Source organism: Hypanus sabinus, chromosome 10, assembly GCF_030144855.1.
Source record: "Hypanus sabinus isolate sHypSab1 chromosome 10, sHypSab1.hap1, whole genome shotgun sequence".
Taxonomy (NCBI): Eukaryota; Metazoa; Chordata; class Chondrichthyes; order Myliobatiformes; family Dasyatidae; genus Hypanus; species Hypanus sabinus.
In genome coordinates this window covers 101,741,829-101,763,574 of record NC_082715.1, presented here as the reverse complement: position 1 = coordinate 101,763,574, position 21,746 = coordinate 101,741,829, and the positions used below count along the sequence as shown (strand labels likewise).

Here is a 21,746-nt window from a genome sequence, read left to right as displayed (position 1 = left end):
ATCCGTATGCTCCACCACTGCTAGACTAAGTGTGTACATGCAGGAGGGACTATGTTGAAAAATAAATGCGCCAGGTTTTCTAACATTGACTCCTTCTACCTTAGGCCACAAACTTATCAATCACCCTGTACATATGTCAGCATATACTACCCTAAGATTCATTTTCTTGCGAACATTCAGAGTACATACTATGAGAATCAATGAAAAACACTCACAACAAAGAGAAACAAGTAATGTTTTAATTTTCTTTAATGAAAACAAACTGTGCAAATAAATAAATAAATTAAACCAACAAACAAGCAAGCAAGCAATAAATACTGAAAACACGAGTTGTAGACTCCTTCAAAGTGGGTACATAGGATGTGGAATCAGCTCAGTGTTAGGGTGAATGAAGTGAAAAGGTGATCCATCAAAATCCAGTTCCCATAAAAAGGATGAGTTACAAGGCGAGAATACTTGGAATGAGCAGGTGAGTATCCTTAACTATATCCAAATATATTCATGCAGAACAGAGGAGTTTTTTTTACACTGTAATTTGCTCTGACTCTTAGAGATGTGGAGAGAGAACTGAAGCAGCCTTAGAATAATATGATGGAGTGATCCGGAGAAATGAGAAACAAATTAAATTATTTTATCCAATGCAGACTTATTCAGCATAGGAGAGCCTGTTCATCTCATCATACACATGCCAGCCCTTTGAAAGAGATATCTGATTATTTCTATTCCTTCATACATCTACTATGCCCTACAAATTCCTGCTATTAGTTACCTTCTGGACCTAATAAGACCATAAGATAAAGGAGCAGAATTAGGACATTTGGCCCATCAAGTCTGCTCTACCATTTCATCATAGCTGATCCAATTTTTCTCTCAGCCCCAATCTCCTGCCTTCCACCCATATCCCATCATGCCCCGACCAATCAAGAATTTATCAATCTCTGCCTTAAATATTATAAAGACAGCCTCCACAGGTGCCTGGGGCAAAGAATTCCACAGATTCACTAAAGAAATTCCTCTTCATCTCTGTTCTAAAAGGATGACCCTCTCTTCTATAGCTGTGTCCTGTTGTCTTAGACTCTTCCAATATAGGAAACATCCTCTCCACATCCACTCAATCTAGGCCTTTCACCATTTGATAGGTTTCAAAGAGGTCACCCCTCATTCTGCTGAAGTCTAGTGAAGAGGCCCATATGAATAGGCATTCAATCTTGAAATTATTTTTGAGAATCTCCTTTGAACCCTTTCCAGTTTCAGCACAACCCTTCTAAGAAAAGGAGCTCAAACCTGCTCACAATACTCCAAGTGAGGACTCACCAATGCTTTATAAAATTGCAACAGTACATTCTTGCTTTTATATTTTAGTCCTCTTGAAATGAATGCTAACATCTCATTTGCCTTCCTCACCACAGACTCAGCCTGAAAGTTAACCTTTAGGGAATCCTGCACAAGGACTCCCAAGTCCCTGCACCTCAGCTTTTTGTCTTTTTTCTCCATTTAGAAAGTAGTCAACCCTTTCATTTCTTCTAACAAGTTGCATGATCATACACTTCCTAACATTGTATTCCATCTGCCATTTATTTGCCCACTCTGCTAATTTGTCTAAGTCCTTCTGTGGTCTCCCTACTTCCTTAAAACTACCTGCCCCTCCACCTGTCTTCATATTGTCTGCAAGCTTTGCAACAGAACCATCAATTCCATCATCCAAATCGTTGATATATAACATAAATAGAATCAGTCTCGACACAGACCCCTGTGGAACACCACTAGTCACCAGCAGCCAACAAGAAAGGGCTCGCTTTATTCCCACTCTTTGCTTCCTGCCAATCAGCCATTGCTTTATCCATGCTAGAACCTTTCCTGTAATACCATAGGTTCGTAGCTTGTTAAGCAGCCTTGTGTGTGACACCTTGTCAAAAGCCTTCTGAAAATCCAAGTACACAACATCAGTCGATTTGCCATTGTCTTTAGTTCTAACCAGGTGACGCCTTCGACTCCCTTCTGTGCCACCCTTTCTCTCAACATTGTAATATTCTCTTCATCAGCACTGCTGTCATTCCGCCCTTTTTCCCTTCCTTGTACACATTGCATCCAGGAATGTTTAATAGTCAGTCCTGCCTGTTTCTGAGTCAAGTTTCTGATACCTCCTATTTCCAAATCTAGTGTCCATAGCAATCCCTGCAAATAGAAATGTGATCTGATACTTGGTGAGTAGCTGGCTCAATGGAGATAGTTGTACAATCATAGAACAGTACAGCACAAATGCTAACGCTTTGGCCTAACCCATCAATGCTCACCAAGTTGCCTAAATGTGCTGGAGAGGAAGAGACATGGATAGGCTGACAGAATTTTCTTCATTGCTGAATTTCTTCATCAAATCATATCTTGTCTTACAGCCCTATTCTAAAGAGGAGTGCTGATGTAACAAAATCTTATTTAACAAAATCTGAGCAACTTCTCAGAGTGGATGATCATGACTTCACAATGAGACCTGGATTTGGAGGTTGGTATCAATCATAATCTTTGTCTAAGATTATAGCTCATCCTATTGGAAGCCCTGCACAAGCACTGGAAAGTTCATGTCAGATAATAGTAGCTCAGAATTTTAGGCTGGATTGTCACAGCAAATGTTTTCACACTATTAATTTAAGCCTTTTTCACCAGTCACATTATGTAAAAGTGATTTGTGTTTTTTAGCACCATTTTTGCATGTTGCACTAATGCTTTTCTGTTCCTTTATGTTGGGAATCCTTGAGTAAGGAGAAAAGTATTCCTGAGAAAGTTATATTTCAAATAAATAAAAACCTTTTTTTATTAAACAATTGATTAGCGTAATTCCTGATAATGTATGTTAACAGCCTTATGGTTTGGAATATAAAAATCTTCAATTCAATCTGAAAGATAGAAATTTAATTTGATTTTAGAACAAACGCAGAATTATAAAATTCAGCTAGAGAATAAAAAAGTAATTTTTTTCACTTTTTATCACCCACAGGTCCATCAATACCTGTTGGTGTTGATGTGCAGGTAGAAAGCCTGGATAGCATATCTGAAGTGGATATGGTAATTTCTTAAATTTACAAAACATTTCACTATCCATTGACTATATGTTTAAATATAAATGGGCTTTTGAATCAATATGTTGACCTAATTCTCTTGGTACTGCTTCAGAGAATGGAAAATAATAAAATGAGGTTGCCAGAAGCTCAGTCTGATCAGGATTTGTTTTTGTGTGATGCTTTCTCACAGGACTTTACAATGACCCTGTATCTAAGGCATTACTGGAAAGATGAGCGCCTTTCATTCCCAAGTACTAACAACTTGAGCATGACCTTTGATGGGAGACTGGTCAAAAAGATCTGGGTCCCTGATATGTTCTTTGTTCATTCAAAAAGGTCCTTCATCCATGATACAACCACTGATAATATCATGCTGCGTGTCTATCCAGATGGGAAGGTTCTGTACAGTCTGAGGTAAATGAACAAGAAGATGATGCATGATGAATGCAGTAGCAACATACATAGTAAGGGAAATAATTATCCATGTTATTCGTGTCTGTGTTTATTGATATGGGTAACTGTGAGCTGTGGTATTTTGCGGGATTAAATGAAAGGAGAATGTCTACGGTTAATAGTAGAGCCTATAAAATAGCACAGCGTCCTGATTTGTTGCATTTGTCTTCTGAGGAGAAGATAATTTAATTTTAACTTTATTTAATTAAGAAAGTAGATGGAATGCTACAGTAATATCAGCTTGTTTGTAAAATACTTAAAAAAAAACAATTAAGTTACCAAGTCATGTTCTCCCTGATGCACCGGTCCTTGCAATCAGCAAAGAAGAGACTCTGTAAAAATCAGGAAAATATACTTTATAAGCACATTAGACAATACTTTAGCTCTGCATGTGCTGCACATAATTGCAACATTGAACAATTAATAGCATGACGAGAAATGAGAACAATTCTTTGAATGCTTTATAACAGGAAAATATGCCACTTCATGCTGCATCCAAGCACTAACTGAAGTTCAGCAGATAACCTGTTTATGCATGGAATTAGTGGACCCACTTTCTGCTAATTTCCCCAAACAAGACACATCAGTTAATGGTTGACTTCAGTGGCTCCTCTCCAGGGAAGGAGATTGAAAGTGCCTCCATGACTGATGCCACGACTGCCTCTTGAATATATGTGTGGAGTGTACAGTGATTGATCATGTAGATGGTATGAATGGACAAAGTTAGATAGTTAGGGAACATCTGCCAAAGTCAGAAGAAGACTCCAGCAGACAGCTGGTGAAGAGATATGGGGAAGTGACTGGTAATTTTTAAGAAGGCTTACCTGCAAGCTTTATACTCAGCCCAAAGCAAGAGTATAAGCATTACATATAGGTGCATATGGAGTGCAGCGAGGAGATATTCTATTTGAATTGCTCCCTTGTGGTTGATTGAAATACATTAAAGTCTTCCCCTGCCTCAATTCTAACCCTTCCTCCATCTGCAGTTTGAAAATATAAAACTTTTCAGCCACTGCCAGGTGACGATGCATCAGACGATCTCTCCACTTCATTTTCCTTCATTTTGTACCTTTTCAACTTTAAAATATTGAAAAGTAGTGTCAGGGTTAAACATCTGCTTGATCAGCATTTCCCTGTGATTTGAAGTTTCTCCCTTCATTATCTTTCACTTTAAAAATATGCTTACTGAAAGGTTATCACCCCAACTGTTAGCTCTCTCCATTCAGAGATGCTACCTGATCTGTAGAGTGTTGCCAGCATTTTGTGCTTATATGCAAACAACACATATATAATTGATTTATAGTTATTTATGGAATTAATGGAGCCACTTTTCCCTAATCTCCCCAATAGGACACACAAAGGATTAGTTGACCTAAACATATAGTTTATAGTTTAGATTTTCAGTATCTGCATTTTTTTAACATGCCTGTATCTTTTCAATTTCCTATGAACATGTTGTAAGAGTTCCTTTTCCACATCATCTGCTACTCTCCTGAAACTTTTTTTGCAAACTTATATTTAAGTATGTGGATTACTTCTCTACAGTGTTTTACATGCTGACAGCTTTTAAGGATATTCATGACATAATCTCAGACATGTCTATAACTGCTAAATGTATAAACTATCTGATTGCTTACTGTTCCTATATTTCTGTTTAACCTAAAGCAATAATCACAGCTTCTGATTATGTTGTCTGCAGGGTTACAGTAACGTCAATGTGCTACATGGACTTCAGCCGCTTCCCTCTTGATACTCAGAGCTGTTCGCTAGAAATTGAGAGCTGTAAGTCAGGCATTGTGTCACATTGAGGTCTAGTCACTTGATGCAAATGTGTTCCACTCTCTCAACACATCAACGTGATGTTCCCCAGTTTAATTTGCTATTCTCTTCTAATTATAAAATGTTCTCTATGTTTTGAGCTCTGTGTAATATTAAATTAATAGGAAGATTAGAATTAGACAGTTAATAATCATTAGTTGTTGAATTTCCATATGGTTTCTGCTGATCATACCGTAACACTGTGGCTTATTGAGAAAGTAAGGATGCATGGGATCCAAGGGGACATTGCTTTGTGGATCCAGAACTGGCTTGCTCACAGAAGGCAAAGAGTGGTTGTAGACGGGTCATATTCTGTATGGAGGCCGGTGACCAGTGATGTGCCTCAGGGATCTGTTCTGGGACCCTTACTCTTTGTGATTTTTATAAATGACCTGGGTGAGGAAGTGGAGGGATGGGTTACTAAATTTGCTTATGACACAAATGTTGGGTGTGTTGTGGATAGTGTGGAAGGTTTGTCAGAGGTTACAATGGGATATTGATAGGATGCAAAACTGGGCTGAGAAGTGGCAGATGGAGTTCAACTCAGATAAATGTGAGGTGGTTCATTTTGGTAGGTCAAATATGATGGCAGAATATAGTATTGATGGCAAGACTCTTGATGGTGTGGAGGATGAGAGGGATCTTGGGGTCCGAGTCCATAGAACATTCAAAGCTGCTGCGCAGGTTGATTCTGTGGTTAAGAATGCATACGGTGCATTGGCCTTCATCAATCGTAGATTGAGCTTAAGAGCCGAGAGGTAGTGTTACAGCTATATAGGACCCTGGTCAGACCCCATTTGGAGTACTGTGCTCAGTTCTGGTTGCCTCACTACAGGGAGGATGTGGAAACCATAGAAAGGGTGCAGAGGAGATTTACAAGGATGTAAATCTGGTGACGGTAATGGAGGTGGAAACGACAGGGTCTTTTAAGAGACTCTGGGATGGCTACATGGAGCTTAGAAAAATAGGGGGCTATGGGTAAAGCATAGGTAGTTCTAAGGTACGGATATTTTCGGCACAGCTTTGTGGGCTGAAGGGCCTCTATTGTGCTGTAGGTTTTCTATGTTTCTATATTATACAAACACATCCTGGAGAGATAATGTGAGGGTCCTGTTGTATTCTCAAAGGGCAGACAAGTTAAGCAGTACAAATCAATGCTCCATAATGTACATATGATCCTAATGGCTCTTGAAATATACTTTGAGAAAGTACCTACAGTGGATGTAACCAACTGGGCCACAGATGGCAAGTGAAAGAACAGGGAGAAGCAGATATGTGTTCATCCAAACTGCATGAACAATTTCCAGGCTGCCACTGCACTGGACAACTTTCCACAGACTCACTATAGTTGTGGCACAAACAAAAGGGCTCCATACTGCTTGGCCTTCATCAGCCTAGGCGTTCCCAATTTCAATTGACTACATTAGAACCAATCAGTTTTCTTGGATGTCAAGACTCAAGTTTCTGCATTTCCCTTTGAAAGACCGATGTCACATTCCAATCTATATTGAGCAATTTAAAGATTATGCTTTTATATGTTTTAGATTAAAATGTTGCTATTTTGCAGTATATTGCCATAGATTTCATTTATTGCAACAAAAGAGAAAGTTTAGGGGAAACATTAACCAGTAATTTAAAACACACTGTACAAATACAGATTTCATTCCTGTTGCACCAAAATTCTGCCATTCTACCAGCTAACTAAACTGTGAAGTACAACACCAAGTACCTTACGTAATGGACTATGGTTTCACTTTGAAGGACTTGACACGTCATATTCTCAATATTATTTATTTAATTTATTTTTGTACTTGCAGTTTGTCTTTTGCATATTGATTATTTCTCTATCTTTGTATGTAGTTTTTAATTGATTCTATTGTGTTTCTTTGTATCTGCTGTGAATGCCTGTGAGAAAATGAACCTTGGGGAAGTATATGATAATACTGTACTATCAAGTTTTGGTAATACGCTTCTTAAAATATGGAATTATATCAGAAGTTGCAAAGATGACTGAATTGCTCCATTACTAAAGACATTGTATTTGATCCATGCTGTGTCCAGATGCTTACACTGATGATGACCTCATGCTGTACTGGAAGAGCGGCAATGACTCACTAACGATAGATGAAAAGATTTCTCTCTCTCAGTTCATGATAAAAGAATTCCACACATCCACAAAGCTGGCGTTTTACAGTAGCACAGGTCAGATACACTTACCTTTCTGTTTAAAACAAGAATATTTTCCTTTTCTGATTTGATCTTGTTAGTCTTAATTACATCAATGTAATAATTACTTTGTACTCTTTCTGGGTTATCATTTTGGAGCTTTCTGACTATTCTGACTACCGATGGTAGGGACAGGAGTGAGGGCTGGTGTGTGGCAGTGTAAAGGAAATCCAAGCTGCACTGACCGACTGTCCTGAATGACGTTCTGGTCATCTGCCTACAGGAAAGATATCAGTGAGCTTGGAAGAGTGCAGGAGAAAAAAATTACAAGGATGTTGGTGAGATCTGAGGACCTGAGTCACAGGGAAAGGTTGATTAGGTTAGGAATTTTTTCCCTGGACCACAGGAGAATGAGGGGAGATCTTACAGATTCCACGGATCCCTTGCTTAATGTAATTGGTCCATGGTGTAAAAAAGGTTGGGAACCCCTGTTAAAGAGGTGTGCAAAACTTAGAGGGGTATGGATAGAGTGAAAGCATGCAGGCTTTTCTCCCTCAGATTGGTTAGACTAGTTTTCGGAGTCATAGTTTTAAGGTAAAAGATGAAAAATTTCAGGGGAATCCGAGGGGAGAACTTCTTCACTGAGAGGGTCGTGTGAATGTGGAACGAGTTGCCTAGGGAAGTAGTAGATCCAAGTTCAATTGTAACATTTAAGAGAAGTTTGGTTAGCTACATGGGCTAGAGGCATATGGAGTGTTACGGTTAATGTGACTAGGCAGAATAACAGTTTGGTACAGCCTGGATGTGTTGAAGAGCTTGTTTCTGTGCTGTAGTACTCTGTGCAACGTGTATCTGAAAGTGAGGGATTGTCACAATTTTCAATGGCAGATTTTACATAAAATTTATGTAGCCTCCTCTACCAAGATCCAGCATTTCTCACCAATGTGCCTACTAGTTATATAGCCAAACTTAGTGTTGGAAGCAACAATTTATAAAGCCCCAACTATAAGCTCTTGTATTAAGTGTCAGTTTATTGCATAACAACGGCACACTTCCCTTCCTAATGTCCTGAATAGAAAACAAAATAGTAACTAGAGGATCTGAATGGAATAATGCTGACTTCTACTGGACCATTTCTCACCTTGCATTAGTGAGGTCTTTACCTCACTCAGGGTGTCTAGGAAGCAGTCAAAAATCAGCTCGAAACACAAGCCTCACTTCTGACAACCCATGCATGTCATCTTCTTAGGCATTCCCTCTGGACCGAGGATGACACTGCTAACTTAGTTTAGTAGGTTATGGTGTGGTTAGTAATGCCAATGTAGGAATCAAGGGTCTTCAACAGATGGGGCAGATTCATTGTCAAGGAGTGCTGGTGGGCAGATTGTGAAGTGGTGATCTTCCTCCTCTGTAACACAATGTCTGTCAGTGCTCTTAATGCATGACATGGATATTAGTATGATCCTGAATGCTTCTTCTCCACACCAGCGATTCTCAGAAGTCAGTGGGAATATTGCATTTCTTCTAATAATCTTCAAATATATCCTTAAATCTTTTCCCCCGTGCTCCCAGTCACATTGTCTCATGGTAAAGCCCAGAATAGAATGTACATCTGTTTCAGGAGACTCATGAAAGAAAATAGAGCTAATTAGGTGCAATTATGGCCTCGATACTGAGGATGTTAGTCTGGGAGTGTATACCAATGTTGATGATGATACTTTTCCAGTGCCTTAAGGTGCATGCTGTAAGTTGTCCAGATCTCAGAAGCATACAGTAGGATGAGGAACATGCACGAAGTGGATGAAAAGCAGTGTCCAGCAGAAAGATGGGAAATTCCACTCTGCTCACAATGCAACCTGACAATGACATGTCCTGCACCAACCTCATGATAATATTTATGATTCAGTGGACATGGTCTTTTCCTTGTTCCCCACTTTCTCTGGAACTATTATGCAATTCAAAAGATATCATCATCATCAAAAGCCTGTTACACTGCTAGTGTTTAGGGCAGCAATGACGGTCCTCCATCGCTGTCTGTCCTTAGACATCTTCTCTATTGTGCCCCAGGTGTGGTTCAGGGTCCTCATTTCTGCCTCTACAGTATGGCCCAAGTTGTCTTTGGTCTCCTGTGTTTCTTCCGCCCTTAAGAGGTCCAATGAAGTGCTGCCTTGATGCTTGAAAGACAGAGGGCACCAAAATTATACTTCAGAAAAAAGTTTGCTTTTAAAAAAAATGTGATGTCTATTGATGCCTTTTTCCCTCATTTAAACTTAAAATAATCTGTTTGTGCATTTTCTCTTCATTATCTTTCTGCACTCTTTGGATATAATAATAACCAGTTATCTTGAACATCAATCCTCAGGTTGGTACAATCGCCTGTATATCAACTTTACTCTGCATCGTCACATATTCTTCTTTCTGCTGCAAACCTACTTCCCAGCGACTCTGATGGTCATGTTGTCCTGGGTGTCGTTCTGGATCGACCGGCGGGCTGTGCCAGCCCGAGTCCCATTAGGTGAGAAATGTAAAACCATAGCAGCTGGCTGCTTGTGATGAGCAACATCCAGCCCAGACTGGCTAAGGTCTTGTCAAAGTTAACTGCGACTATCGGAGACAGCTCAAACTTTACTATTGCTTATTTCACATTATACCAAGTTTGTAAGTTCCAACATGCTTATGGATCAAATCATTTCCCTTTTCACCCACAGATGCAGATTTTGTCTTGGGCACTATGAGGGGACTGCAAAGTCATGGATGGAATTTATAGGATATGCATCATTCTCGTAAAGGAATAAAGAAATCTTTTCCTACCTCTCATCTCATCTATGCATTTATGCTTAATTAGGCAAGGGATGGTAGGCATTTATGAATGATGTAGGGGTGAATAGGATGAGAAATACCAGGCAAAATCATGTGAAAAGGAGGTAAAGATGCAGACATCATGCAAGGTTTAAGGTCAAGTGACAAAGTAGCATTAAACTTGAAACTTACATACAACTGCTCATCATGAGTTTCAGAAAGAGTAGCCTTTTCCAACATGACTGTAGGCAAATCCTGCATTTTTAATGACAGTGTTCAGAAGGGATATGTGCATTGTCTGCCTGTGTAACGTTTTCTTTTTCAAGACTACATGTTGTTAATTTGGTCCACGCGTTCCATCATTTGTGATCCATTAGAGCCAGAGATGAAAAAGTTAGTCTGAAAGCTCCGCAAGTGTACTGGTAAACACAACAGGCGGAAAGGGAAGTGTACTTAACTGGAATTTTGGCAACCTCAGGATGTCTTATAGACCTTGCATGCAGTAAGATTCATTTCCAATGGTATCACAGTTGCGAGACAGAAAGTAGAGTAATCACACTGTATGTAACCAAGACCCATGAACAACAACAATCCGTTTCAGATGCTGACTGATGAAAAAAATGTTGGTCGACACATCAGACATAACTCACAGCTCTTCTCAACATAATGCACTTTGTGTGCACTTGACTGAATATTTCTTTAAGTCCCGTCTAGACTGCATTATTTTTGACAGTATTGCATTCTCGCAGCAGCAATATTAATGTAGATTTTAGATTTGACCATCTTGGCTGCAAACAAAGGTTCAACACTCATCATTATTATTATGAAAATGTGTTGCATGAACAAGCTTTTGGAAAGCCCTTCACTACTGTTATAGATCAAGATTTATCAATGATAAGCAAAACAAAAAAGAGATGATTTTGCTTACCTGGGTAGTTTTCTTTTCCAAGAAGCAAACACTGACAATGCTATTGCACACAGGGTCAAATTCTCCAGTTCTATCTGCTGGAAGGTAGAACATGCACATAATTCAGACTTCTAGACCATAACCCAACCTCTTTACAGTTATTAAATCTGGAAAACCTACCCAGAACAGTGAAGTACATTAGAATGGTAGATTCCCAGCATCATAATTGTGTAGTGGTTAGCGTGATGCTATTACAGCTTGGGCTGTCGGAGTTCAGAGTTCAATCCCGGCATCCTCTGTGAAGAGTTTGTACGTCCTTCCCATGGAATGTGTGGGCTTTCTCCAGGTGCTCTGGTTTTCTCCCACAGTCCAAAGACGTACAGGTTAGTAGGTTAATTGGTCATGGTATATTGTCCTATGATTAGGCCTGGATTAAATTGGGGGTTACAGGCAGCAATTAAACAACAAAAATAAATAAGAAGTTACCATTTTCTTCAATAAATTCTCTGAATCATATAGGGAGATTAATGCACAAGTGTCTTGTCCAAAATGAAGTCCATCATCACTGAGATCATGGTGACTGAAGTGAGACTGCAGATGATGAAATCTGGGGCGAAAAAGAACAGCTGGAGGAGCTCAGAGGGGCAAGTAGCATCTGTCAGGGCAAAGGCTGGTCAATGTTTTGGGTCAAAACCTTGAACCAGGACTTAGAGTTGAGGTGAGATGGCCAGTAGGACAAGGTGATAGGGAGGGGATGAAGCATGAGCTAGAAAATGGTAGGCGGTGGAACTAGATGAGGTGGAGATGATGGGCAGTTGGCCTCACTGTCTGTGGAGAAGGTTGGTGTGAGAATTGGAAGAATGGTTGAAGTGATGTACTCTGGAGCACTGAGAACATGACTATTAAATATTAGTTGTTCGGTGCTGGCTACTGCGTGCCGAAGACAGATAAGCTTGCTCCCAAAATGTTCTGTCGCTAGCTCAACAGAGGATGAGGAACTGGCAGACTTCAAAAAAACTTTGTAAGGACATCATCAGAATACTTCAATAGAAATTTGAGATTGGCAATGGAAGTTGAGAAACTTAAGCAGTGAAGTTACCTGAAAGATCTGAGAGGGGAATCCTTCCACTTTGAAGAATTCACCCCTCTCTAGCACCAAACACAAACAAAAAAGCAAAGGGAAGATGGGGAACAATGAACATTTTTGCTCAAAGTGTCCAGTATATTTCTGCACCATAAGATTATGTTTAGAAACTACTGTAGAGCCTTGTTCCTGAATAAAGGTAACATGGACATCCTTCTTTTAGAAAAGTTTTTCTAAGATAATTCTTTCACTTTCTAACGTTTTAAATCCAGATATTATTCTTAAATTTCTCCATCAGCTTCTTTAAAAGTAGGCCTGGGAACTAAATAAAAACAAGTTTCATTTGAACCCATTCACTTAGCTTTAAGTTCGAATTTAATTATCATTCAACATGAATACAGCCAAATTAAACAGCATTACTCTGTGGCCAAGGGGCAAAGAAACATTATCAAGTCATACACAGAGCAAAGCACACATAATGCATATGAAAGAGCAAGCTCGTATCAGATAGCAGTAAAATATAGACACACAAAAAACTATATTCCATCACTGAATACGTGAATGTTGCAGCAGTCTGCAAATGAACACAATACAGCTTGTCTTTTGCCAATCAAACACTGGGGGCAGCACTGATGGTGCCATAGACTCCTGGGTGGCTGCAAACGGGTGACTCGAGGCTTAAGATCTAGTCTTCAATATGAATGAGGCTCCCTCCTCCCCGCATCTGCTAATAAACCAGTGAATCAGACTTGCAATACGCCACATTAACAATGCCCAGCAGGGCCTTGGGATCACAGGAAAAGTGACTAAGGTGATCACTCTCTGTTAGTCTGAATACGATGCAGGCAGTACCAAGTCCAGCTCCTTCAGTTTCTCCACTGACAAGCAATTCACTGATGGGGTAGACTTGCAGTATTTTAAGTTCTTAATGTCCATCAGGGTCTTACAATCCAATGACATCTTTGGTTGGCCCCGGAGATGCTGCTGTGTCTGAGCACTCTGCCATTTTACTGGAAGTGATGTGGCTGGTTTAATACTTTATTAAGTGCACTTCATTGTAAGTTTTTCTTGTTAAATTTATTATGAAGCTGGGTGACATATATAAAACATATCCTCACTCTGCAATTCCAGGTATAACGACAGTTCTGACCATGTCAACCATTATCACGGGTGTAAATGCTTCCATGCCGAGAGTGTCCTATATTAAAGCTGTGGACATCTACTTGTGGGTTAGTTTTGTGTTCGTCTTTCTCTCAGTGCTGGAGTATGCTGCTGTGAATTATTTGACCACAATACAGGAGAGGAAAGAAAGAAAACTTCGAGAAAAGGTGAGAACATTAATACTATTATAAGTGCTACCTCATCTTTAAGGGGCTTATTTTGAAGAAGATAATAAAAAACAAGTTGTGCATATTCTCTTGGGAAGGCCTTAAAATTCTTCACAAGAATTTCCAACATATAATAATAATTTTTAACATTTATAATGTATACTTTTATAATGTAAACATATGCAGAAAACTTTTGAATACAGTGTGATCCCAAAAATGGTAATGAGATAAATAATCATAGTGGAATTGACTCAATATTGTCCAGTGCACGAGAATAACATGCACTTCTTCTGCTTCATGCCAAAGATTTGAATAATGGTATCACTGACAATGATCAGCAAAACAAGATCTCAGAAAATGTAAACTAAATATAGAAAATGATAAATGCTCAGAAGGCCAGGCAGCAACAGCAAAGAGATAATCAGAGTTAATGATTTTCTCATGTGACCTAAAATTTTAACTCTTCTGACAATTTTTGAACAAGATTTAAATGAAGGCCGAAGACAAGTGGTTTTAATAAAATGAAGTTCAGCAGCTACCTGGGGTGCAAATGCTCCTTAACATTTTCTTCCATAACATTGTTGATTAAGGATAGACTGATGGTGTGGTTGATCAGAATTAATCATCCTATTTTTTTGTCAGCAGAGAATACTACTTCTGCTTGCAATTCTTTATTTTTGTTGGCACTTTGGACTCTCAACTTAACTAAAATCTATAGTCGGTCAGGCAACAACAGTTGAGAGTGAAACAAAATTAAGATTTCAGTCATTGGCACTCCAATTGACCTCCTCTTCATATTTTATGCAGAACAGTTATTTTTTTCTGAGAGTCACAATCATATGATCATTTCCCCTCCCCTGCCCACCCACCTTTCCCCTCACCTGGACTCAACTATTACCTGTCAGCATGTGCTCCTCCACCTCCCCTCACTCTTCTATTCTGACTTCTGCTCCCTTATTTTCCAGTCACGATGAAGGGTTTGGCCCTAAACATCGACTGTTTATTCATCCTGACTTGCTGAGTTCCACCAACATTTAATGAATGCTGCAGGAGAGAAAAACACCCTTCAGTCTGCCTACATTATCCACACCAATCATAAATTACCCATCTCTATACATCCCATTTAACAGAACTGGTCCACATACTTCGCCAATTCAAATGATCATTGCGACTCTTATTAAATTTTGTGAGTATCTGTCCCCAACACATATTTAAGCAGTGTGTTCCAGATTCCAAATGCTAACCCTGTGTCATATTCCCTCTAAACTTCTTACCCCTTACCTTAAACTTGTCTGTGAGTATTAGATGCCTCTGGAGAAAAGTTCCCAGCTATCCTATCTATGCACCTTATTTTGTATACACTGATCATATTTCCACTCAGCCTCCTCCACTCCAAGGAAAACCAATATAACCTATTTGTCTCTCCTTATAACCAAAATGCTCCATCCTGAACTATGCCCTGCTGCATTTTTTCTGGTGCAACTATATACTTAGAGTGGAGACCAGAACTGCATACATTATTCCAGCTGAGAATAAAGCAAAGTTTTATCAATTTGTGCCACCTCCCTTCCCTTATTTTCTATGTCTTGGCTAATGAAGGCAAGTATTACCTACTGGCACTTGCTCCTCATTCACTTGCTGTTCACCAGTCCTCAGATTGGACTTTGCTACGAACATTTGGTACCAGCTTTAATTTAAAACTCAGCCAACATAAGGTCAGAAGAGCTGAGAAAAAAATGGTGAAAGTGATTGCCAGACTGGGATACTGATTGTGGATAATCAGCCATGATCACATTGAATGGTAGTGCTGGCCTGAAGGGCCGAATGGCCTACTCCCGCACCTATTGTCTACTGTCTACCTCAACTATGGTTTGAAAAGAAACTATGGTCATAGTAGAGGCCATAGAATCAAGGGAAATATCTGGAGACATACTTTGAACAAAGAAAGATGGTTGTAGCTGTAGAACTATCTGAAGAACATCTGCAGAGATATCCCAGGCCAGTAACATGTTGATGACCAACCATCTCAGGCCTAGGATATCACTGCAGAAGTTCCCTCAGAGGAGTGTCTCAAGCCAAACATTTTCGGCTACTTTATCAATGAGGTTCCTTGCATCATGTGGTCAGGAATGAGGATGCTTGCTGTAACAGCACAGTATTTAATAGCGCTTGCCAGAAAATGATGAGACCCACGCTCACATGCAGAATGACTAGCTCCAGTCTGTTATGGGCTAAAAGGGGGAAGATAATATTCATGTCATAGAAATGTCAGGAAATAGCTCTAATGGGGGGTGGGGGGGTAGAGTTTAATGATATTCAGAGGTAGTGCCCCCAAGACCCTCGTGGGTTGGGTGTGTATGGTTCCCTGTTGAACAGTATCTTAACTGAAACTGGCCATATAAATATTGTGGATACAGAACAGGTCAGAGGCTGTGTATCCTGCAGAAGATAATACCCTCCAAGGGCTTTGAACCACTATTATGGGTAACTCTGTACCACCTACAAAATGCATTCAGCTTGGCTACTCTACAGCATTTCTTCAATCTCTGCCCCAAGATGAATAAGGACTGTAGGTGCATGGTACACAATTACTTGCAGATTTCCTTCCATGCACGATTCTAACGTGGCATTCTTTTATCATATACTGTATAGCCTCAAGATGGCGCTAGTGAGCAACATGACCAACAGGGACGTCCTGCAAGACAGTTTACGAAACTACTTTTTTTTGCTACTTCTTACAAATGTCATTCTACTACTAATCTATGTGCAAATGGAACCTGTGATTTACATTTTGATGGTGTTTTTTTGGGCTGATTGAGTGATCTGGTGCTCTGCTGCCTCCGAGGGAGTTTGGTGAGGTTTGGAATAAAGTATGCAGCCTGGAGATGGGGCACGAGCCCACGATCAACTCCATTGCTTCGTTCAGAACAAGGCATCAAGTGACGAGGATGACAGTAGTTGACAGGCAGGTCTTCAGCGCAGTTTGCCTGCATTTGGCCAGTCTTGCTCTCCCTCTCACTAGCTGCCGTTGGAGAAAAGTGCAGGAACCTTGGGATCAATGTTGCTAGGAAGTCTGTGGGCTTGTTCTGGGGGACTTTGAGGTTCATGTTGCATGTGTTCCTGGATACTAGTTACTCTTTTCTTTTGCTGTTTTCGTGTGATTTGATATTGAAGAATGGCCTTGCAGCCCACAGCACAGCATGGCGCGGAACTGATCTAAATTAAACTGAATACTACTGGACTCGCGTTTGATGTTCTACATGTTGTTCGCTCGCTTTTTTTCTCATTTGTGCAGTGTTTGATGATCCCTTTGGGGTTCCATGGTGTTCCTTTATTTCGTGGCTGTCTGCAGGAGGACGAATCGCAGAGTTGTATTCTATATACAAAATTTGATAATAAATATACTTTGAATCATTCTTGGGTCTAAGTCGTGGAATTTTGCTACACAGCAGCACGATGATAATACTTTGAATGAGTATATGTGGACTTCCAGAAAGTTTTTGAATGCTACATAACAGGCTTCTCAGCAGAATGGAAAAAAAATATATATATATAAAATAAAAGGGAGGTTGATGGCATTGATACAAGGTTAACTAAGTCACAGACAACAGAGGGAAATGGCAAAAGATGTATTCCACATGGACTGGAGTTAAGGGCCATTATTTTCTTTTTATGATGAATGAGACTTGGGGTGCTAGTCACCATTTCTAAATTTGAAGATGGCACAAAATGTGGCAATATAATTAACTGTGATAAATTGTTGAAAGATATAAATTAGTTGATAGATTGATAGACTGGGCAGACAGGTGGCAGATTAAGCTTAAAGTGAAAATATTTATTTGAAAGTTCGAAGAGAGGCAATAATAGAATAAATGTTGTACAGGAACAGGGGGATTGGAGGTATGCGTGCACTAATCATTGCTAAGTGATAGAATAGGTTCAAGATTCAAGATTCTTTAATGTTGTTTCCAGTACAGAAGTTTAAAAGGGAACTACATAATTGTTACTCCGAATCCAATGCAACACAGAAAATCAATAAGAAAAAGAACACAATAATAATTTAAAAACAATAAATATAAATACATAATATTGCTTAGGTACATAGATTGATTGTATGCCCATAAAGTGAGACAGCAGTGTCTATACATAAGGTGACTGACAGGAGTGGTTGTTGGAGGGTGATGGAGGCTGGGTTAATGGTTGGAGGTGTAGATTAGTGTTACTAGAGGAAAGTTACTGTTCTTAAGTCTGGATTAAAAAACAAATAATAGGGAATGTACAATTTTGAGCATTATCTGGAGGTATGGAGTATAAAGATGGGAATTCATTCAGAACCTTAATGAAACACTGGTCTGCCCTTCACTTCTTGTCTCCACAAAATGTGGCATTAGAGGCACGAGAAAGGGGGGGAAGAGGGGGAGAGAGGGAGAGGGAGAGAGAGAAGAAAGCTGGGACTGAAATTCTTGACACAGGAAATTCTACAGATGCTGGAAAGCCAAAACAACATACACAAAATGCAAGTCAGGCAGTACTTATGGAAATGAATAAACAGTTGACATTTCAGACCAAGACTTTTCTTCAGGACTGGAAAGGAAGGGGGAAGTCACCAGAATAAAAAGGTGGGTTGTGGGAAAGGAGGATAGCTAGAAGGTAATAGTTGAAGCCAGGTGGGTGGGAAAGGTCAAGGGCTACAGAGGAAGATATCTGATTGGAGAGGAGAGTGGACCATAGGAGAAAAGGAAGGAGGGTATTCAGGAAAAGGTGATAGGCAATTCAGAAGAGATAGGAAGCCAGTGTGGGAAATAGAAGAAGAGAGGAAGGGGAGAGAATTATTTTTACTGGAAGGAGAAATCGATACTCATGCAATCAGCTTGGAGACTAACTGGGTAGAATATAAGATGTTGGTTCTCCACCCTGAAAGTGGGTTCATCATGGCACAAGAGGAGGCTGTGGACCAACATGTCAGAATGGGAATGGGAATTGGAATTAAATCGGTTGGCCAAAGGGAAGTTCTGTTTTTGGCAGATGGAGAAGAAATATTCAATGAAGTGTTCCCCAACTTCCCATAGGTCTCACCAATATAGAGGAAGCTGCATTGGCAGCACTGTATACAATAGACAAACCCAGCAGATTCGAAGGTGAAATGTTGCCTCATCTGGAAGGATTATTTGGGTCCCTGAATGGAGGTGTGGGAGGAGGTGTATGGGCAGGTGTAGCACTTAGGCAGGGAGAAATGCTGGGAGACAAATTATTATGGAGGGACAAATGGACAAGGGCTGTTTCCTTTGTAGGGAGATATGATAGAAGTATAGAAAATGATGAGGTGTGTGTCAGCAAAGGGGGTAGTGTGAGACTGTTCCCATCACCGAAAGATCACAAATATAAAATGAGAAGGAAGAGATTAGTGATGTACAAGAAAACCTTTTCATGCAGTGTATGGCTGGAATTTTGGATGCCTTCTGAGGAAGCATTGTGGAGGCAGGTTCCACTGTGGTCTTCGAGAGGAAATTGTACAACTCTTTGTATAACTGTCTAGTGAAAAAAGATCTGCAAAGCTATGGAGAAGTGGGCATGGAAGCAGAACCATTAAGTTGCAGTAGCAGATCCAGCACAAATAGGCTGAATGTTCACCTTCTGAACTGTAGTAACTCTTTGAGTCAATGATTAACAGAAAGGCTGCTTATCTTATCATTGCCTTAACAGGGTTAGTTATCAACGAATAATAATTTGTTCCCTATCAGCTACATCCACTAAATCAATACCGTAAAAAAAACTTTCCTCACTTCCAGCTTGCTTCCTGCTCAGTGGATAAATGCTTATGTTATTGTACTCCTGCAGGGTCAAAATTAAATAGATTGCAGATGTCTTACAACTGCTCAACCCTATTCCCTATTAAATGAATCAATATAAAACTTACGAATAAGGATGTTAAGAAATGTGTAGAAAATTCTTAAGTGGCTTACAGCCACTCCTTCCCCAATCCTATAAAGTTCCCTCCTTTCCCAGTGCTATAAAGTTCCCTCCTTCCCTATTACTATAAAGTTCTCCCCTTCAAGTGTACTTCTACTTTGATCTTGAAGTAGGCCTCTTCTCTTGCAGTTACCTTGCACATGTGGAATACCTGAGCCAAGACCTTTAATTGTAGAACGAACATACAGTGATGAGGAAGTCAGCAACTTGGCAGAATTTGCTGGACCAGGTTATGTGCCACCAAATGGAGAAAAGCAGAATCGAGGCCTGGTACATCCACCAAATGGAAATGAGACAACTACAACCAAGGACAAGAACTTGCGGGGATACATCTGGATTGATACGCACATTATTGATAAATATTCCAGACTGATATTTCCAGTTGCTTACACTCTTTTTAACATGATATATTGGTCTATTTACTCATAGAAATTTGTACATGTAGAAGGTGCAAAGGCCTTATCTTCTCTCATCAGACAGGAAAAGCAATGATTTCAATAATGGAACTGAGCCAATCTCAATGAATAGTGAAACTCTGGTTTTAAATACAATAAGCTGTGCTGGCTGATGGGTAGTGGCAGTAGATGGCTTATAATCTACTATTCAGAGTGAACTGTTTGATTATGAGAAATTGGTACATTGTTTGATGGTAACTGTTTTAGATGCACTTTGAGTAAATTATTTTGCTTTTTCCATTGGTACGTAGAAATTTTCAATGCATTCTTAGTAAAATTATAGTTCACAAAAATTTTCTGTTATAGATAAGGCTTTGTTCTTGTCATATTGATCTTCTAATTCTCAAAATCCATATTTGTATTAAAAACTTGTTTCTTTAAAATTAACATACTCTTTGGAGGTGGGTTAAGTACTGGCTAAAGGATATTCAATGGGAGTGTAAACCATGGAGAAGGCTTTAATAAATTAAATGCAGCTAATTATATGTCATACATCCACAGAACTGGGTAATTACACTGGACAACAAAGTTTTGCTTCCTGAATACTTTTGGGTATATCTTATGGATTTTGGGCTGCTGATCGTGAAAATCACCATGAAATTTCCCTATCACGCACCAGTTTTTGCAATCATCTATATTTGTTATTTCAATTTACAATCCATCAGAATAACTGATGCCAAGAGTAAGGAAGGCATTTTTGTTGGTCCACAAATCAAACAGATCATCAATGATGGGACTTCTAGTGGACCAGGGAAAATCATGGATGCTGTTGAAAATTGTTTGCAACAACGGAGCAACAAACTACGTGCTGCTGGTTGACAACATGCTTCAAGCATACAAAACCATGAAGTGCAACGTGTCACTTAAGATTCATTTCTGCATTACAATTTAGACTTTTTCCTTGCAAAACCTGGCGCTGTCGAAGTGAAAGCATGGTGAAAGGTTTCACCAGAACGTTGCGGTCATGGAGAAACAGTATCTGGGTGACTGGAATCCATTGATGATAGCTTATTATTGTTGGACACTTACATGAGAAGCCTCAAGACAATCAGTTCAAACTAAAATCATCAATTTTAGCTTAGTTGAACTATTACAAGGTATCAGCACAGTTACACAATTCCATAGAACATAAAACAGTACTGCACTGGAACAGGCCATTCAACCGCAATGTTGTGCTGAACTAGCTAAAAACAAATTAAAACAGCCAAATATTAATCCCTCCTACCTGCACCAAATCCATATCCCTTCATCTTCCTTACATCCATGTGCCTATCCAAACTTCTCTTAAAAGCCTCCAATGTATTTGCTTCAACCACCATACCAGGCAGCATGTTCCTGGCATCCATGACTCTGAGTAAAAACTTAATCCTCACATCCTCCTTTAACCTTCCCCCTCTCACCTTCAATGCATGTACTCTGGTATTAGATATTTCAATCCTGGGAAGCAGATACTCTCTTGTCCACTCCATCTATGCCTCTCATAGTCTTGTAAATCTCCATCAGATCTCCCCTGGCACCCCAGAAAAAAACAACCCAAGTTTATCCAGCCTCTTATGATAGAGCATGCCCTCTAAACCAGGCAGCATCCCGGTAAACCTCTTCTGCACCCTCTCCAAAGCCTCAACATCCTCCCTATAGCGGGGCAACCAGCACCGTACACAATACTCCAGATGTGGCCTAACCAGAGTTTTATAAAGTTGCAAACATAAC

The 21,746-nt window shown here is 39.7% G+C and overlaps 1 protein-coding gene and 1 long non-coding RNA gene across 2 annotated transcripts in view; one reads left to right on the top strand and one right to left on the bottom strand.

Moving 5' to 3' along the window:
• Positions 1-275: 275 nt before the first annotated feature.
• Positions 276-21,746, bottom strand: part of LOC132400898 (uncharacterized) — a 57,680-nt gene continuing 36,209 nt past the window's right edge. Inside the window, exons 2-4 of the long non-coding RNA XR_009514427.1 lie at positions 11,221-11,297; positions 3,789-3,841; positions 276-2,891 (exon numbers count right to left, since the gene is read on the bottom strand). This is a non-coding gene — a long non-coding RNA (uncharacterized LOC132400898). The remainder of the gene's footprint in view (positions 2,892-3,788; positions 3,842-11,220; positions 11,298-21,746) is intronic.
• Positions 2,467-20,010, top strand: LOC132400897 (gamma-aminobutyric acid receptor subunit rho-1-like). The gene is made up of 8 exons (XM_059982403.1): positions 2,467-2,500; positions 2,993-3,060; positions 3,247-3,470; positions 5,209-5,291; positions 7,389-7,529; positions 9,856-10,008; positions 13,415-13,611; positions 19,711-20,010. Exons 1-8 carry the CDS (start codon positions 2,482-2,484, stop codon positions 20,008-20,010), a joined length of 1,185 nt encoding a protein of 394 aa, XP_059838386.1. The 5' UTR covers positions 2,467-2,481.

Bases quoted from the DNA above. Each gene is read 5' to 3' on its own strand.
- LOC132400897 (XM_059982403.1), top strand. The intron at 5,292-7,388 runs GTAAGTCAGGCA...TGCTGTGTCCAG, and splicing joins TTCGCTAGAAATTGAGAGCT to ATGCTTACACTGATGATGAC. The intron at 10,009-13,414 runs GTGAGAAATGTA...CTGCAATTCCAG, and splicing joins GCCAGCCCGAGTCCCATTAG to GTATAACGACAGTTCTGACC.